At 41.7% G+C, this 13,010-nt stretch overlaps 1 protein-coding gene across 3 annotated transcripts in view; it reads left to right on the forward strand.

The window, feature by feature from the left end:
* igf2bp3 (insulin-like growth factor 2 mRNA binding protein 3) overlaps positions 1 to 13,010 on the forward strand; it is a 29,079-nt gene that overhangs the window by 13,266 nt on the left and 2,803 nt on the right. The window contains exons 4-13 of one of the 3 annotated variants that reach the window (XM_037535236.1): positions 5,961 to 6,012; positions 6,167 to 6,230; positions 7,262 to 7,540; positions 8,459 to 8,593; positions 8,677 to 8,799; positions 8,964 to 9,099; positions 9,188 to 9,322; positions 10,653 to 10,724; positions 12,430 to 12,552; positions 12,681 to 12,755. In XM_037535236.1, the coding sequence (XP_037391133.1) occupies positions 5,961 to 6,012; positions 6,167 to 6,230; positions 7,262 to 7,540; positions 8,459 to 8,593; positions 8,677 to 8,799; positions 8,964 to 9,099; positions 9,188 to 9,322; positions 10,653 to 10,724; positions 12,430 to 12,552; positions 12,681 to 12,755 (1,194 nt within the window). Of the gene's footprint in view, positions 1 to 4,780; positions 4,854 to 5,960; positions 6,013 to 6,166; positions 6,231 to 7,261; positions 7,541 to 8,458; positions 8,594 to 8,676; positions 8,800 to 8,963; positions 9,100 to 9,187; positions 9,323 to 10,652; positions 10,725 to 12,429; positions 12,553 to 12,680; positions 12,756 to 13,010 lie in introns of those variants that run through there. The other 2 variants (XM_017693875.2, XM_017693874.2) reach the window with 2 other exon arrangements.

The following is a 13,010-nucleotide window of genomic DNA, read 5'->3' on the forward strand; positions in this document are numbered from 1 at the left end:
ATCAGAATCATGCTTTGCCGCTGTTAATGATGGTGGGAAACAGTCCTTGCTGGGATGGACAGTGTGTTGCTTTCTTTTGCAAAATGTAATACTTTGGACTCCTACACAGGTGAAAAGTAACCAATGTGTGATGTTCTCATTACTGCTTTAAGTTAACACACTAGACTGAAGCAATGCATAAAATAATTCAGCGCTTACAACCTAGTGTTTTAGTTGAAACTGACTGCAGCTCTTTTATGAACACCACCTCTTTTCCTCTTTAATATCTTTGCCTGCCTTCCAGCCTGTCCACAATGATGTAATTTCCTTTCCACAAAGAATACGCTTGAATGTCTGACGACACACCCACGTTAAAGCAGATCTCAGGAAAAAAATTTGGCTTCCTCCATTGGTGTCTGTGGCGGCTGGGACATCACTTAACATGGTGGACTAGTAAATATTTGTGGATCGCGAGAAAACCCAAGAACCAAGGGAGAGGTGACCAAATTGGTCCTTCTTCGAATGCAGTGGATGCTCAGGGCAAGGGCTAGTGTATCATGGCCGGGGCCGAATGCCGGAGTATGAAGCAGTGGCTGAGAAAAGTGACGTGCAAACTGATAAATTAAGAAGTGAAACTGAACGCTTTCAGAAACATTGTGCTCATAAAAAGATGGTGCTTCAAGGGTAATAAAGAAAATGGTTCTATATAAGAAAGGGTTCTTCAGATTGATGGAACATGTGCTATAAAAGGTTCTATACAGAACCATTTTGAATGATTCTATGTAGCACTCAAAAGGATCATTTTATTTTTAGAAGCTTGATACTGTAACAATAGAAGTAACCTTTTATATAGAACCACCAACCGTGTATTCTCTGCACTGTCTCAGTCTGAAGAACCTTTTGGTCATGTAAAGGGTTCTTTTGAGTGTTCGTGATCCTATAGAACCATTTTCTTAAAGAACCCTTTAAGAATGTAGATCACTGAAAACAATGCTGGACTGTAAATGTAGTCATAGGCATACATGAATAAATTGCAAGACTCGTTTGTTTTATTTATTTATTTATTTATTTATTTATTTATTTGCTCCCTCTTGTTAATGTTTCTTACCTGGGAGAGATGTACACCTTTTGCACTAAAATGAAATGACTTTCATTTGTCTCATGTTTTCCTACTCATCATGTGGTGTTTTGGCTAACATGGCGTGCTTTAAATTTAATTTTATGTCACATTTTGGAGTTTGGAAATTCTTGCGTTTGGATGTGTATACTTCTAAAAACAAAACATTAGTTAAACAATTTAGTTGTTAAGGGGTAAATTTAGTTCAACTGTAATTTGGGGCTTCTAAGGGATAAATTGTCCTAATTTTTTTTTTCTCCATTTGTTTAATGTTTTTTGATGTAGATTTCTTTCTTTAATTATTTCCGTTTACATGCCCAGTTTAATCATTTAAAACAAATATGCTAGCTGGAATTGGTCCTGCGACTTAGGGAAGTGTAAGCGTCTTGAGGGCAACTGTGTTCATAATGTACTATCCGTTCGTGTTTTGAGCAATTTCCATTGGCTGTGTTCCTGGTTGTGATAGGTATTCTGCTGTAGTTTGTGTTGTACCCCCAAACTGCAATCAGCCTTCTTGTTTTGGAGATGCGTGGGCATCTTTCAAATAAGGGGTCGGCAATGTGGCAAAAATATAACATTGCAGCACTTAAGCGCATTTTCATGATGCATGCTACATAATTATTTTCTGAGGTTTGATGAGACAAACCTCCACTGGTAGCACATCTGTATTTTATTTATTTTTATTTTATATATAATATAATATAAATTTACACACACTTAACATTTAATATACTGCTCTGCACTAAATCCAATTAAAAATGATTATGCTGTCTTTGTAATGTAACTTGCAGTTGATCAGTGTTCTTTTAATAAGTGACAATATGCAAGATGGTCATGGAAGTTTAGACGACCCTGGTTAGTGTACACGTTTTGATTAAGTGAAAATACGTACACATTCTCTACAGAGAACACACTTCTGCATATTTCATCACAGTTTTGCTGAATTTAACCTAATGGGAGATAAAACCAAACAAAATGTGGCCTGTGCTGCAAACATTCTGGCACATTGTATCTTGTTTTATTTTTTCCTGTGTTAAACTTATCGTGCAGGAACAAATGCCATATTTGTCTGTTTCGTGTAGAGGATGCTGACTCTTCACTATGAAAATCAACAAAACATCATTTATCCAGGAGTGTCCAAACTTTTGAATACAACGAAGATCAGAAAAGAATATTGATGTAAATCATTATGGTATTGATGAATCTTTATTTGAAATGCAGGAGGGCAATACAAAGTATAACAAGGAGGGATTTACTTTACGTTTTCTGGCACTGACTGACAGCAGTAGTATTCATCCTGATTAATTACTGAATAAGCACAGACCCAGATGTTTTGCAGGTCTCAAGATTGAAGAGTCTAGTTGTGAAATGTCAGCTTTTTTTTTTTTTTTTTTTTTTTTTTTTTTTTTTTTTTAATGTGTGGTAAACTGGTTATAGGGTTGGTGTTCTGTGGTGTTTTTTTTTTTTTTTTTTTTTCCTTCTGTCGCTGTTTAAGTAAGCCTTACTTATTTACACTGATGCACTGATACTGATGGTGCCTTTGTGTGATCAAAACAAAACTGCTTTTCATCAATTGGGAATAGGGTTCAACGCGACTTGCCAATGGTCAGCGTGTCCGTTTCTCTCTTAAAGTGAATGTGCAGTGTTGGATGAATATTTCCCACAGTGAGAATCCCCTTGGAATACCCATATCTTTATTAATGTATTTACTGAAAACAGAATTTGCAATCACAAATGGGTAGAACACACATTGGTGCTCTTGACTGGAGCAACATGTATGCCTTGGCTACCAACAGCAGCTTATAGTGGTTGCAGCATATGGATAATAAAGGGGGTTGATATCTGCTGTTAGACACCTAATCAATTATTGCATGTGTGAAAGCGCCAAGGCTCATCTCATGCTGAATGCAGAGCACCACTGCAGTGGCCTGTCTAGTCAAGTGAGCGAGATGGTATAACATTGTATTGTGGTGCAAAGAAAATGAGTGCAGAGGCCAGAAAACTGCTCTTTGGCCTCCAACCAACGTACGAGCTATAGAGCTCTTTCCCAATGCTGTGATAACCGCCCCCCCTACATCTCTTACTGCATGTTGCCCCTCCTTTCCGTTTATCTGATAACCCCCCCCCCTCCTTACTCACTCACTCAAGGTGCTTTTTTGTAAAATTACAGCCTAAATATAAAGTTCCCTTGCCTTTCAATTATGTTTTCACATCTGGGATTATGCTTCAGTTCGCCCGTGCTGTAATTTGAGAGCTCATTTCTATCGTCCTCGTCTATGTTGTAGAAAATGACGTTACTAAGGGTCAACAACCTACTCAGTAACGTTAGCTCATCTTCCAAACTACAGTAAAGCTGTTCGCGTGGTCTACAGGCGGTGCTGGTGTGGAAAACTGTAACCTAATATTAATAAAATGTGTGGGTTTTGTCTAGCTGATATTTAGTCCTTTCGCAGTTAAGGTTGGCCATTTAGCTAGGATAGCAATGTTATGGCGAGTTTGATGGTGGCTACTCGACATTTAGCTGAGGACGGAGGCTCGGCCAGCGCTCAGACCTCGTCTTTACATTGATGCCTACAGACGTCCCGAAACTATCTTGTGATTTTGTCAAAGGCCTGGACTGTGTGTGTGTTTTTTTTTTTTTTTTTTTTTTTTTTTTTTTTTTTTTCCCCTTGCCTCCTACATGGCGTTACACGTTTGGAGAACTCCTGCTCCAAGCATGGCGCACACAACGCCCTGGAAACGGAGCTACGCTACAGTGGCTCCTTTCCTTCTGCTTAACCCTCAATAATTCGGTCCGCCATGTATTAGTGGTTAAATACCGAAGTGGGGCGAAATCTACCTTTTCCGGGGCATACCTTCATTTCGCCCCTTTATGTAATCTTGGAAACTTTCAGGACTTAAGAGTGTATTTGTAGCTTTTCCTTCGCCGGATTTGAGGCGGAGAGGAAGACAGTGTCCATCCTCTGAAACTCGGCGGCTGGACTCGCACAGCTGAACACAGCAACCGAAACTGTGCGTTAGTCCCTGCAGGATCTCGCCATCTCGGCGAAATGCAGCGGCTCGTTCTCACAGAATGCGCTTTGTTGCTTTACGGTTTACGCGCAGGCCGGATTGGCGGGCCTTTTGTCTTGACGCCATTCTGTATGAAGCACGTGGTGGCCTAGGCCGCGTGTGCGCGCACGCGGTGCAGTGCGCTCTGCGTGATGGCGGGGCTCAGAGTCGTGTCCGCGCCGTGGTCAGGCGCTTGGGTGTTTAACCCACTGCCCCTGTGTGCCTGCAGGCCCGCTCCATGTGTAGACTCAATCTGTGGATGTTCTCCTCCCCTCCCCCCGCTCCGTCCAAATGAACAGAGGCAGCCACACCCCCGTTTTCCTCCCTCCTAACGCGACCACTAACCACCTCCACCATTTCCCTCTCGAGAGAACCTCCATCTCATTGGACGTGCTTGCGGAGATTGACCGCTCCTGTGGCCAATGGCTCCAGCTCGTCTGCAGCAGAAGGGGTTTCCAGAGTGGAGGGCGCGGCGGAAGTAGGGCTCGAGGAAGAGGCGGGAGGGGGTGGTGGGCTTGTGGAGGGAGGAGTGGAGGTTCGCATGGTGGATGTATAGAAGGGGTGTGTGCTCGCGGGCCTGGAGGCTTCCTTTTCTTCCTCGTGCTCAGTGTTCCATATCATGGAAGAGGGGGTGGAGGGGCTGACAAAGGGGTGAGGCGGAAAAATGGGGAAAAAACGCGAGCAAACGAGGAACGGCCTGGCTCGGGTGGGGGAACCGTCCATAGCCAGAATAATAATTAAAAAAACTTGTGTAATTTGTGTCTTAAAGTTGGACTCGGACTGACATTTTACCATTCATTACAGCGCGCGAGCCCCAGTGACTGCGCTAGTAAAGGGCGTGTAAAGCAGAGTAAGCCGGGTTTAAGTGGGGAAGCGTTTGTTGCGAGTAGAAGCCATGAGTGCTAGTTTGATCTTATTCATATCAAAGAGAGGTTCTCCTGTAACCACAATAACTGACCGAGCTCTGCTCGGCCTTGAAGCGCGGAGTTGACCGTTCGTGAAGGCCACATTAGAGCTGGGCCCGTCCGTCGAGTGTTCCGCAGCCCATTTTACTAGAGCTGGAGTTCAGGTCCAGACCTGCGGACTCATTGGCGTTTACAGTAATCTAGACCAAAGAGACTATGATCCAGCTGATCGAGCCCTGCGTGAGTTGGATCAGGTGTGGTTAGATTTTGAATATAGATATGAAGAGCATATCTTATGCACACAGGTGTTTTATTTAGTAATGTGGGTGTCCTAAAAAAAAAAAGTAACTCCATAATTTGAGATTTTTTTTCTACATTAACCAAACGAGCTGTCCTTTCCACGGAGTGAAAATCAAGGTTCATTAGTTATCTGATTGTTCAAGTGCTTATGTAAACAGGATACTCCGATTTCATACATCCAGGTTAAGGCCTTGAAATTAGATTAAGAAATCTACAGCTGGTTTTTAGTTCAGTACGCACGTTTTTGTGATGTGCATTTGTATTTAGTGCTATTGTGGCTTGATGGGGTGGTTTTTTTGTTTTTTTTTTTAAAGCTGTAGCATAGCAATGATTGACATTAAACTGGGAGTAAGACTTGACATGAACATATCGTTGGGATTGAAAGCAGAAATCCAATTATTGCCTGACTCGCGTATTTATCATTTCTATTTTATCTAAGCTTTAATTAAGCTTTAAAAATTGAGTGTTGTGTTCAGTCCAATCCAGAACATTTTGAATTTTTTTTAGCATCATGATGCTGCAGTTGGTATATTAAAATGCTGGTATTGTAACAACCCTGCTGTGTATAACACTTGTAAACTAACTTTATCGATTGTTTCCTCATGCAGGTGCTGGATGGGTTATTGGCTCAATATGGCACAGTGGAGAGTTGTGAACAAGGTGAGTATAGGTTTGTGTGTTTTATTTTTTTATATACATTTATATATTTATTCATTATACACACATAATTATATATCACACACAATATTTATTATATCTCAACTTCAGACTTTTGTGTGCACTGAACGCACTTTCTCTCCTTTTCTGACTGCAGTCAACACAGACACAGAAACGGCCGTAGTCAATGTGCGATACGGTGCCAAGGAGCAGGCCAGACAGTGAGTACCACCCCTCTGGAGGTTGAACCAGCTCTCGGGCTCTGACAGCATGCTGCATCTGTCCAACTTAAGTGTGAAACATAGTCCGCTCCAAACGTGATTCGGACTCGATCAGGCAGCGGTGCCTCGTAATCTTACTGCTGCCATCTAATGACTGCTTAGAGGCACTTCAGGGTTTTTGTTGAGTTCATGGCACGATGTTGCAGTTCTGTGTTTTTATTTTATTTTATTTCTTATTTAGTGTGAATCAGAATCATAGTTACACACCAGCCTTTCCTGGTTTATGTAAATGGATATTTATGATGACCTGTTATAACAATAATGACTTTTTTGTTGTTGGTGTGTTTTTGTTTTTTTGTTTTTTTTTAATAGAATGTTTTCTTGTTGTTTAATGGCCACTTTAGTTCACTGTCTCCTCAAACTTGGTCTCGGAGTTCTCTAGCATGGTTTTTAAATTTAAGTTCTTTTCCCCTCTCTGCTCATACATGCCTAAGCAGCTCATTTACAGGTCACACACACTCAATGCCCCCGAGAGAGTCACCGTTTTATCCGACTGAGCTTTAAAATCTAAAAACCTAAAGTCTGTTTCTGATAAATGATCATAAAATGAACAGAGTTTAAATGTTTCAGAATGGTGCTGTTACAGCCATCAACATGATTTTAAATATTATAGTTGTGACCGTTCAGTAGTTCACAATTGTTGTAAGACCTAAAAGTCTTTCAGGGTGGATCTCAAGGAATGTCTAAGATTGCTGTGGGATTACAAAAAAGTCACCAGGAGCATGTTTTCCTTGCACTGATTTAACTGCAAGAATTTGTTACATTTTACCCCACATTAGGCCGTGCCCTGCACTGTCCTGCTTCAGGGCAATCACTGAGAGTTACAGCTTGGTGTTAAATCTGCTGTAAATGTGCTATTTTCTCTGGTTTTCATGTGAATGGTCTCTGGTACAGACAAAATTTTGACTGACAGTTTGTTTTTCACTAGATGTCTTCTGTCCTGCAGACTCAAACCTCTTTCTTCCCTCCAGAGCAGTGGAGAAGCTCAACGGTTTCATGATGGAGAATTACGCGCTGAAAGTGTCCTACATCCCAGATGAGATGGCGGCTGCTGATCCTGCTGCTGTTAGCAACAGGAGAGGTGCAGCTCCTCGGGGTCCACCCCGTCAGGGCTCGCCCTCTCTGGGTGCCAGACCCAAGCTGCAGTCCGACGTTCCGCTCCGCATGCTTGTACCCACCCAGTTTGTAGGTGCCATCATAGGCAAGGAGGGTGCCACCATCCGCAACATTACCAAACAGACACACTCAAAGTAAGGATGTGCCTTTGTCTGTTAATTTTGTATGTATTTAACTCTTCTAGGCCTTTAGCATATACCCTCAGATAGAAAGGCCTCAGAAATTGTGTATTTCTCACTTGTAGCTCTTGAAATGAGGAGAGAAATTTTGTTAAGTTTGGAGTCTTTCAGTGGATACAACACTTTCACTGTCAGAAAAAAAGGTGCTGCGCAGGTCCAACGGTACAACACAGGTTTTAAGGTCCAGGGGAAAATGTGCATTCTTGTACCTTTTCTTAATCTAAAGTTCAAAAACCAAACAATAAAATGGACTTAGGACAGGTTGTGGTGTATTTCATTTGTATTGGCACTTGGAATGGAATATGGTACATGTATACAATACTAAAGGTACTGAAGATGTGTCCTTGAGCATCCTACCCCAGTGATGATTTACTACCTTTTTTTCTGAGTCTTGTATGTAGAAGATGCATGCATTGATGTGTGTACATCAATTGTTTTGCAGGAAGAAAAATAATGGAATTTTCTTGACATTAAAAAGTGCATTCACAGTGTAAATCAAACATAAATGTATAAGAAAAGTAAGAATTACAAAATGTTACGGCTCAATTTAGATCTACTTGAGAGTAATTTAGACTAATTTATAGTCTCCACAATTCCTGCATTGAGTACTGTCATGATGGTCTCAGTTAAGAGGTGTGAAATTGTGGAAAAGTCACCTAATGATACTTAAAGGCGTTATCACAGCACACATTGTGTATCATAACGATTGTGCTCAATGTACAGTTTTTCAGTATTCTTGAAGCACACTGTGCTCAGAAAAGCTTAAGAGTGTTTTATCGTTAATGTGATGAATTGTCATGTTGGCCAGCAAGCTGTGCCATGTTGCTGGAAATTCTTGCTTGCTGTGATTTATACTGTTCTGTGGCTGTGTAGGATTGACATCCATCGTAAGGAGAATGCAGGAGCGGCTGAAAAGCCCATCACTGTCCACTCCACTCCAGAAGGCTGCAGCTCAGCTTGTCGGAGGATCATGGAGATCATGCAGAAGGAGGCCCTAGATACCAAAATGTTAGTCCAAAATGTTAATTTGATCGGTTACAACTTTTGAATGCGCTCTTGCCTGTGCTAACTTTGACGTCTGGTTTACGCAGCACTGAAGAGATTCCCCTAAAGATTTTGGCTCATAATAACTTTGTGGGGCGTCTGATTGGGAAAGAGGGCCGCAACTTGAAAAAGATCGAACAGGACACTGGGACTAAAATCACCATCTCGCCGTGAGTGAGCCCTGCAGAGTACTGCCACTTTATTATTATTATTTTAATTATTTAAGAGTTTAAGATCTGTCAGAGTGGATTTGGGGCATTTAAATAAATGAGAGCTCTTATGTATCATGACTTGCTTAATATGGTGATGGTGTCTGTTTATCTGTCTTCCCTAGATTGCAGGACCTGACTCTGTATAACCCAGAACGCACCATCACAGTGAAGGGCCCAATAGAGGCGTGTGCCACTGCTGAGGAAGAGGTCATGAAAAAAATCAGAGAGTCCTATGAGAACGACGTGGCTGCCATGAATGTATGTTGGCAGCAGTTTTGTTGCAAGCAAACATTAGTCTTGTTTTTAATGACGTATTATTGATATCTCTCTGTGTGTGCCTTTGCAGCTGCAGTCTAACCTGATTCCTGGGCTAAACCTAAATGCACTAGGTCTTTTCCCTGTTGGGACCAGTGGAGGCATGTCCCCCTCTATGGTGCCAGGGCCTCCCACTGGAGCACAAGCTTCCTATCCATCATTTGGGGTAAGTGTGTGTTTATGCAAGGGGGGCACATAGTTTTAAGCCTGGTAAACACCATGTTGAGCTGGTCAAGTTTTATTTCATTTCAGTCCTTGGTTTCACTCTGGCATCACTCAGTGTGAGAATTTCTTCAGTCACTCATTAGTCTGACCCATTTGTGTGTTCTGATGAGCTGTTTTGAATGGCTTGGTTGATGACCAAATGAACATGCTCAGATACACCTGATTTGAACTCCTCAGTTTTAGCTAATGTGTAAAAAGAATGGAATTCCTCAGTCTGCTGGATCATGGCTCTCCAGGAGGAACTGATGGTCCCTGGTATACAATATTGTGTCTCAGAGACCACTTTTAATTTTTAGTGGAAAACGGCCATTAAGTACAGAATGAACTTTTTTTTTTTTTTTTTTTTTTTTTTTTTAGCTTCAGGGTCACAAAAATTAGAAAACAGTACCCACAAAATTACCCCTCAACGATTGCATGTAGTGTAAATGTCTGTCTTTTATATATTTTCAGGAGACTTGCTTCCTGTTTATATATAAAAAAAATTGCAGATTTTTTTTATCCATGCCTCCAAAGTTCAGTCTTAGAAGTTGGTTGCATTTTGTCCTCCTTGCCTTCTAAGTAATGCCAAACACAGTGATGTTGAGTTCTGGACTCAATGCCAGTCCATCGTTCTGAGAACAGAAGACATTTTCCTTAGTAACTGCTTCTTGATGGCCTACACATTCTTTCAGACTCATAGCACCGATTTGTCTTCTCACAGTGGAAGGATGGATCAAAACAGTTGGATTTTCATATCTGAATCAAGAGTGGCGCATGATTTTCTCCTGTCTCTCAAAGAAGAAAGCTCTCATGTTCGCATTTCCTCCATCTTTTAAGAAATTGTAGTTTTTCAAGTATTTTTCTTTCACTTTGGTCCTCCTTATGCACGTGGGTTGTCTTATCGTCTCTTCAGAAATATTTCCGGAAAAATCAATAATTTGGCTGTTTTAACTGGAAATAAAGAAATATATGAGGAAAATATTGGTCTAATATTTGCACAATAGCGTGAAAGATCTGAGCAAGGCCTCTAACCGAAGGATTTGCATTTGGGGATGCCAGACTGAAACTACGAAGGAGAGCAGGGTGAAGGCCAGGTAGGACTAGGCAAGTTAGCTGCGTCTGTTCCGCGTGTCTCCAGGAGGTAAACACATTTGTGTGAGGCACAACATGGAGTGTATTTGTGCGTGTGAGAGTATTAATATGCATAGTTTACAGCATGATGGAGTCGTGAGTGTGCGTTTGCGTGGATGGGCACAGGTGTGTCTGTGTGTTAATGTGTGTTTCTCCCGTAGTGCAGCGCGTTTGGGAGCGGGGTGCCATTTTGGGCCTCTGCACTGCCCTCCAGCAGTAGCCCATCCCTCTCTGTAAGTCACCCCCCCCCCCAACCCATAATGCAGTGCACAGCTTTTGGCTGCCTGCTAGTGATTGGCTGAAGGCCACGGACATTAGCCAGTGCCTCATGTAGTTCCTGCCCCCCCAGGGAAGTGGCCAAGACCCCCCAGTAACACAGCTGCAGAGAATGCAGAGTGTGTGGTGTTAAAACACAAAATGAGTGCGTCTGTGTGCTTTTCACATGCTTGGTGTATGTTGCTGGAATGGCATATGCTGGGAAAATGCAACTGGTTTAAATGGCCACTGCGTGTATCGGGTTTGCTAATGTGAATGAAATGGGACCAGATGGTGGCTTCACTTGCTTGCTCAGTGCCATGAAGATAGTCTTATTGGTAGCCTTTACTTGAGCAGACCTACCATGTTGTGTTATCTTGATTTGTATGTGTCTGTGGTTTGCCTGTTTATACTGAGCAGTTGCTGAGGATTGGGACTCTTAATCCATGCTGCATTAAGATTAGTTGCTTTGTATTATAATTATTATGCATTTGAACATATAAAAAGCACTGCTCTTACTGAGTGTTATGCATCAGTCCACAACTCCCCCTTATAGCTTTGCTCTGGTTTGGCTCTTTAAGCAGTGTGGTGGAGCTTTTAAAAGTGCTCTAAGACTAGAATGACTAGCATATTTGCACACTACTACAAATTTAACTTTGACATGACACTTATGGTCTGCACTGTTTGAGAAACTTACCAATAAATGTATTGTTTCTAAGCTACAATAGCCAAAGAAAATTCTGGATCTGGATTGGCAGGGGCAAAAGAAATGACTTTGATCCGGTACTATTCTCATTTTGACAGTCATGTTGGCTAGCCGCCTTCTTGTGAAGTCATAGAGGATTTGAGTAGTCTAAACATGCGGCCATATGTTTAGATGAAAGTGTACTGCTCCAATTAAAAACGACTGTTTTGAAATTATTTCATTTATTTTTTAAATTTTTTATTAAATGTCTGTTCGTATCAAAGATCTGTTTTGGTATCGGAAAAGAGAGCATCATTGTGCCATGTCTTATGCAAAGACCTTTTCACTTCAATTGGTTTTAAGAGCACTTCTGTTTGTTCTACTACAGCTAAAACCATCTGTGCATTCTAAGCACTGCTAATTTGCTTGTTTTTATTATGCAGCCCCATGTTCCTAGCTTATGTATCTATGCCTGGTGCACTGAATCAGCATCTTAACACATTCAGCATGTACCAGGATTCATTTAACCCAAGACTTGTAGGCGTTATACATCTCCACTTGTCAGTGTCTGCATTCAGTTGTAGTTTAAATGGTAATAGCGGTGATTTGGTGCATCCTGTCCAAATGAACATGTGGATGGTTTGGACAGACTTAAGATGAACTACTGAAATTGTATTGAAAAGCATAGGTGCAATCCCAGTTGATATGTCAAGGGATAATTTTGGAATAAAAGCTATGACTTCAATCACTCAGAAATGGTGAGGGGAGGACCGAAATGATAACATTAAGAGCAATACGCTGACTGTGCAAATGGAATGGTTAAGTATTTAGTGTACTTTGATCTTTGGACCCCGAAGACCAAGCAAGCAACACGGTTTATCTGTGACCTTGTAATATGTTCTCGTGCGTGTGTGTGTGTGTGTGTGTGTGTGTGTGTGTGTGTGTGCACTGAGCTTTTTTTCTTGTAGTTGAGTATGACCTTCACTTTATTTTCTCAGCCACAGCAGCCAGAGTCAGAGACGGTATATCTTTTCATCCCCGCCCTGGCGGTGGGCGCCATCATCGGCAAACAGGGCCAGCACATAAAGCAGCTCAGCCGTTTTGCTGGTGCGTCAATCAAGGTAAGTGATGGATTGAAATTATACTGGGTTAAATCATCTTTCAGCTTCTTGTTCAGAGGTAGTTTTTGTGATACTCATGTTTGGGTGGAAAACATGACCGGTTTCCGTTCTTTATTCCTTCTGACTAGATTGCTCCAGCTGATGAAATGGATGCCAAGCAGAGGATGGTCATCATTGCAGGACCGCCTGAGGCACAGTTCAAGGTATTTGTCTGAAAGCTTTTTGTAGGATCTGTTTGCCCTAAAAATCTATTGTCAGACTTCAGAGAAATTCTGTGTCCTGCATAAGTTGAAAGTTGGTGTAATAGGAAGTGCAGTGATGTCAACATTTTTCCAAGCACTGTGCACTTTTTTATGGAAAATCATTATACTGCAGTATTTCACCTGGGAAGACTGGAAAAGTTCAGGGACAGTGCCAGCTCTTTGGCAAGTAATCTCATGGATGACTGGCTTGGCATG

Source organism: Pygocentrus nattereri, chromosome 27 (assembly GCF_015220715.1).
Source record: "Pygocentrus nattereri isolate fPygNat1 chromosome 27, fPygNat1.pri, whole genome shotgun sequence".
Lineage (NCBI taxonomy): Eukaryota > Metazoa > Chordata > Actinopteri > Characiformes > Serrasalmidae > Pygocentrus > Pygocentrus nattereri.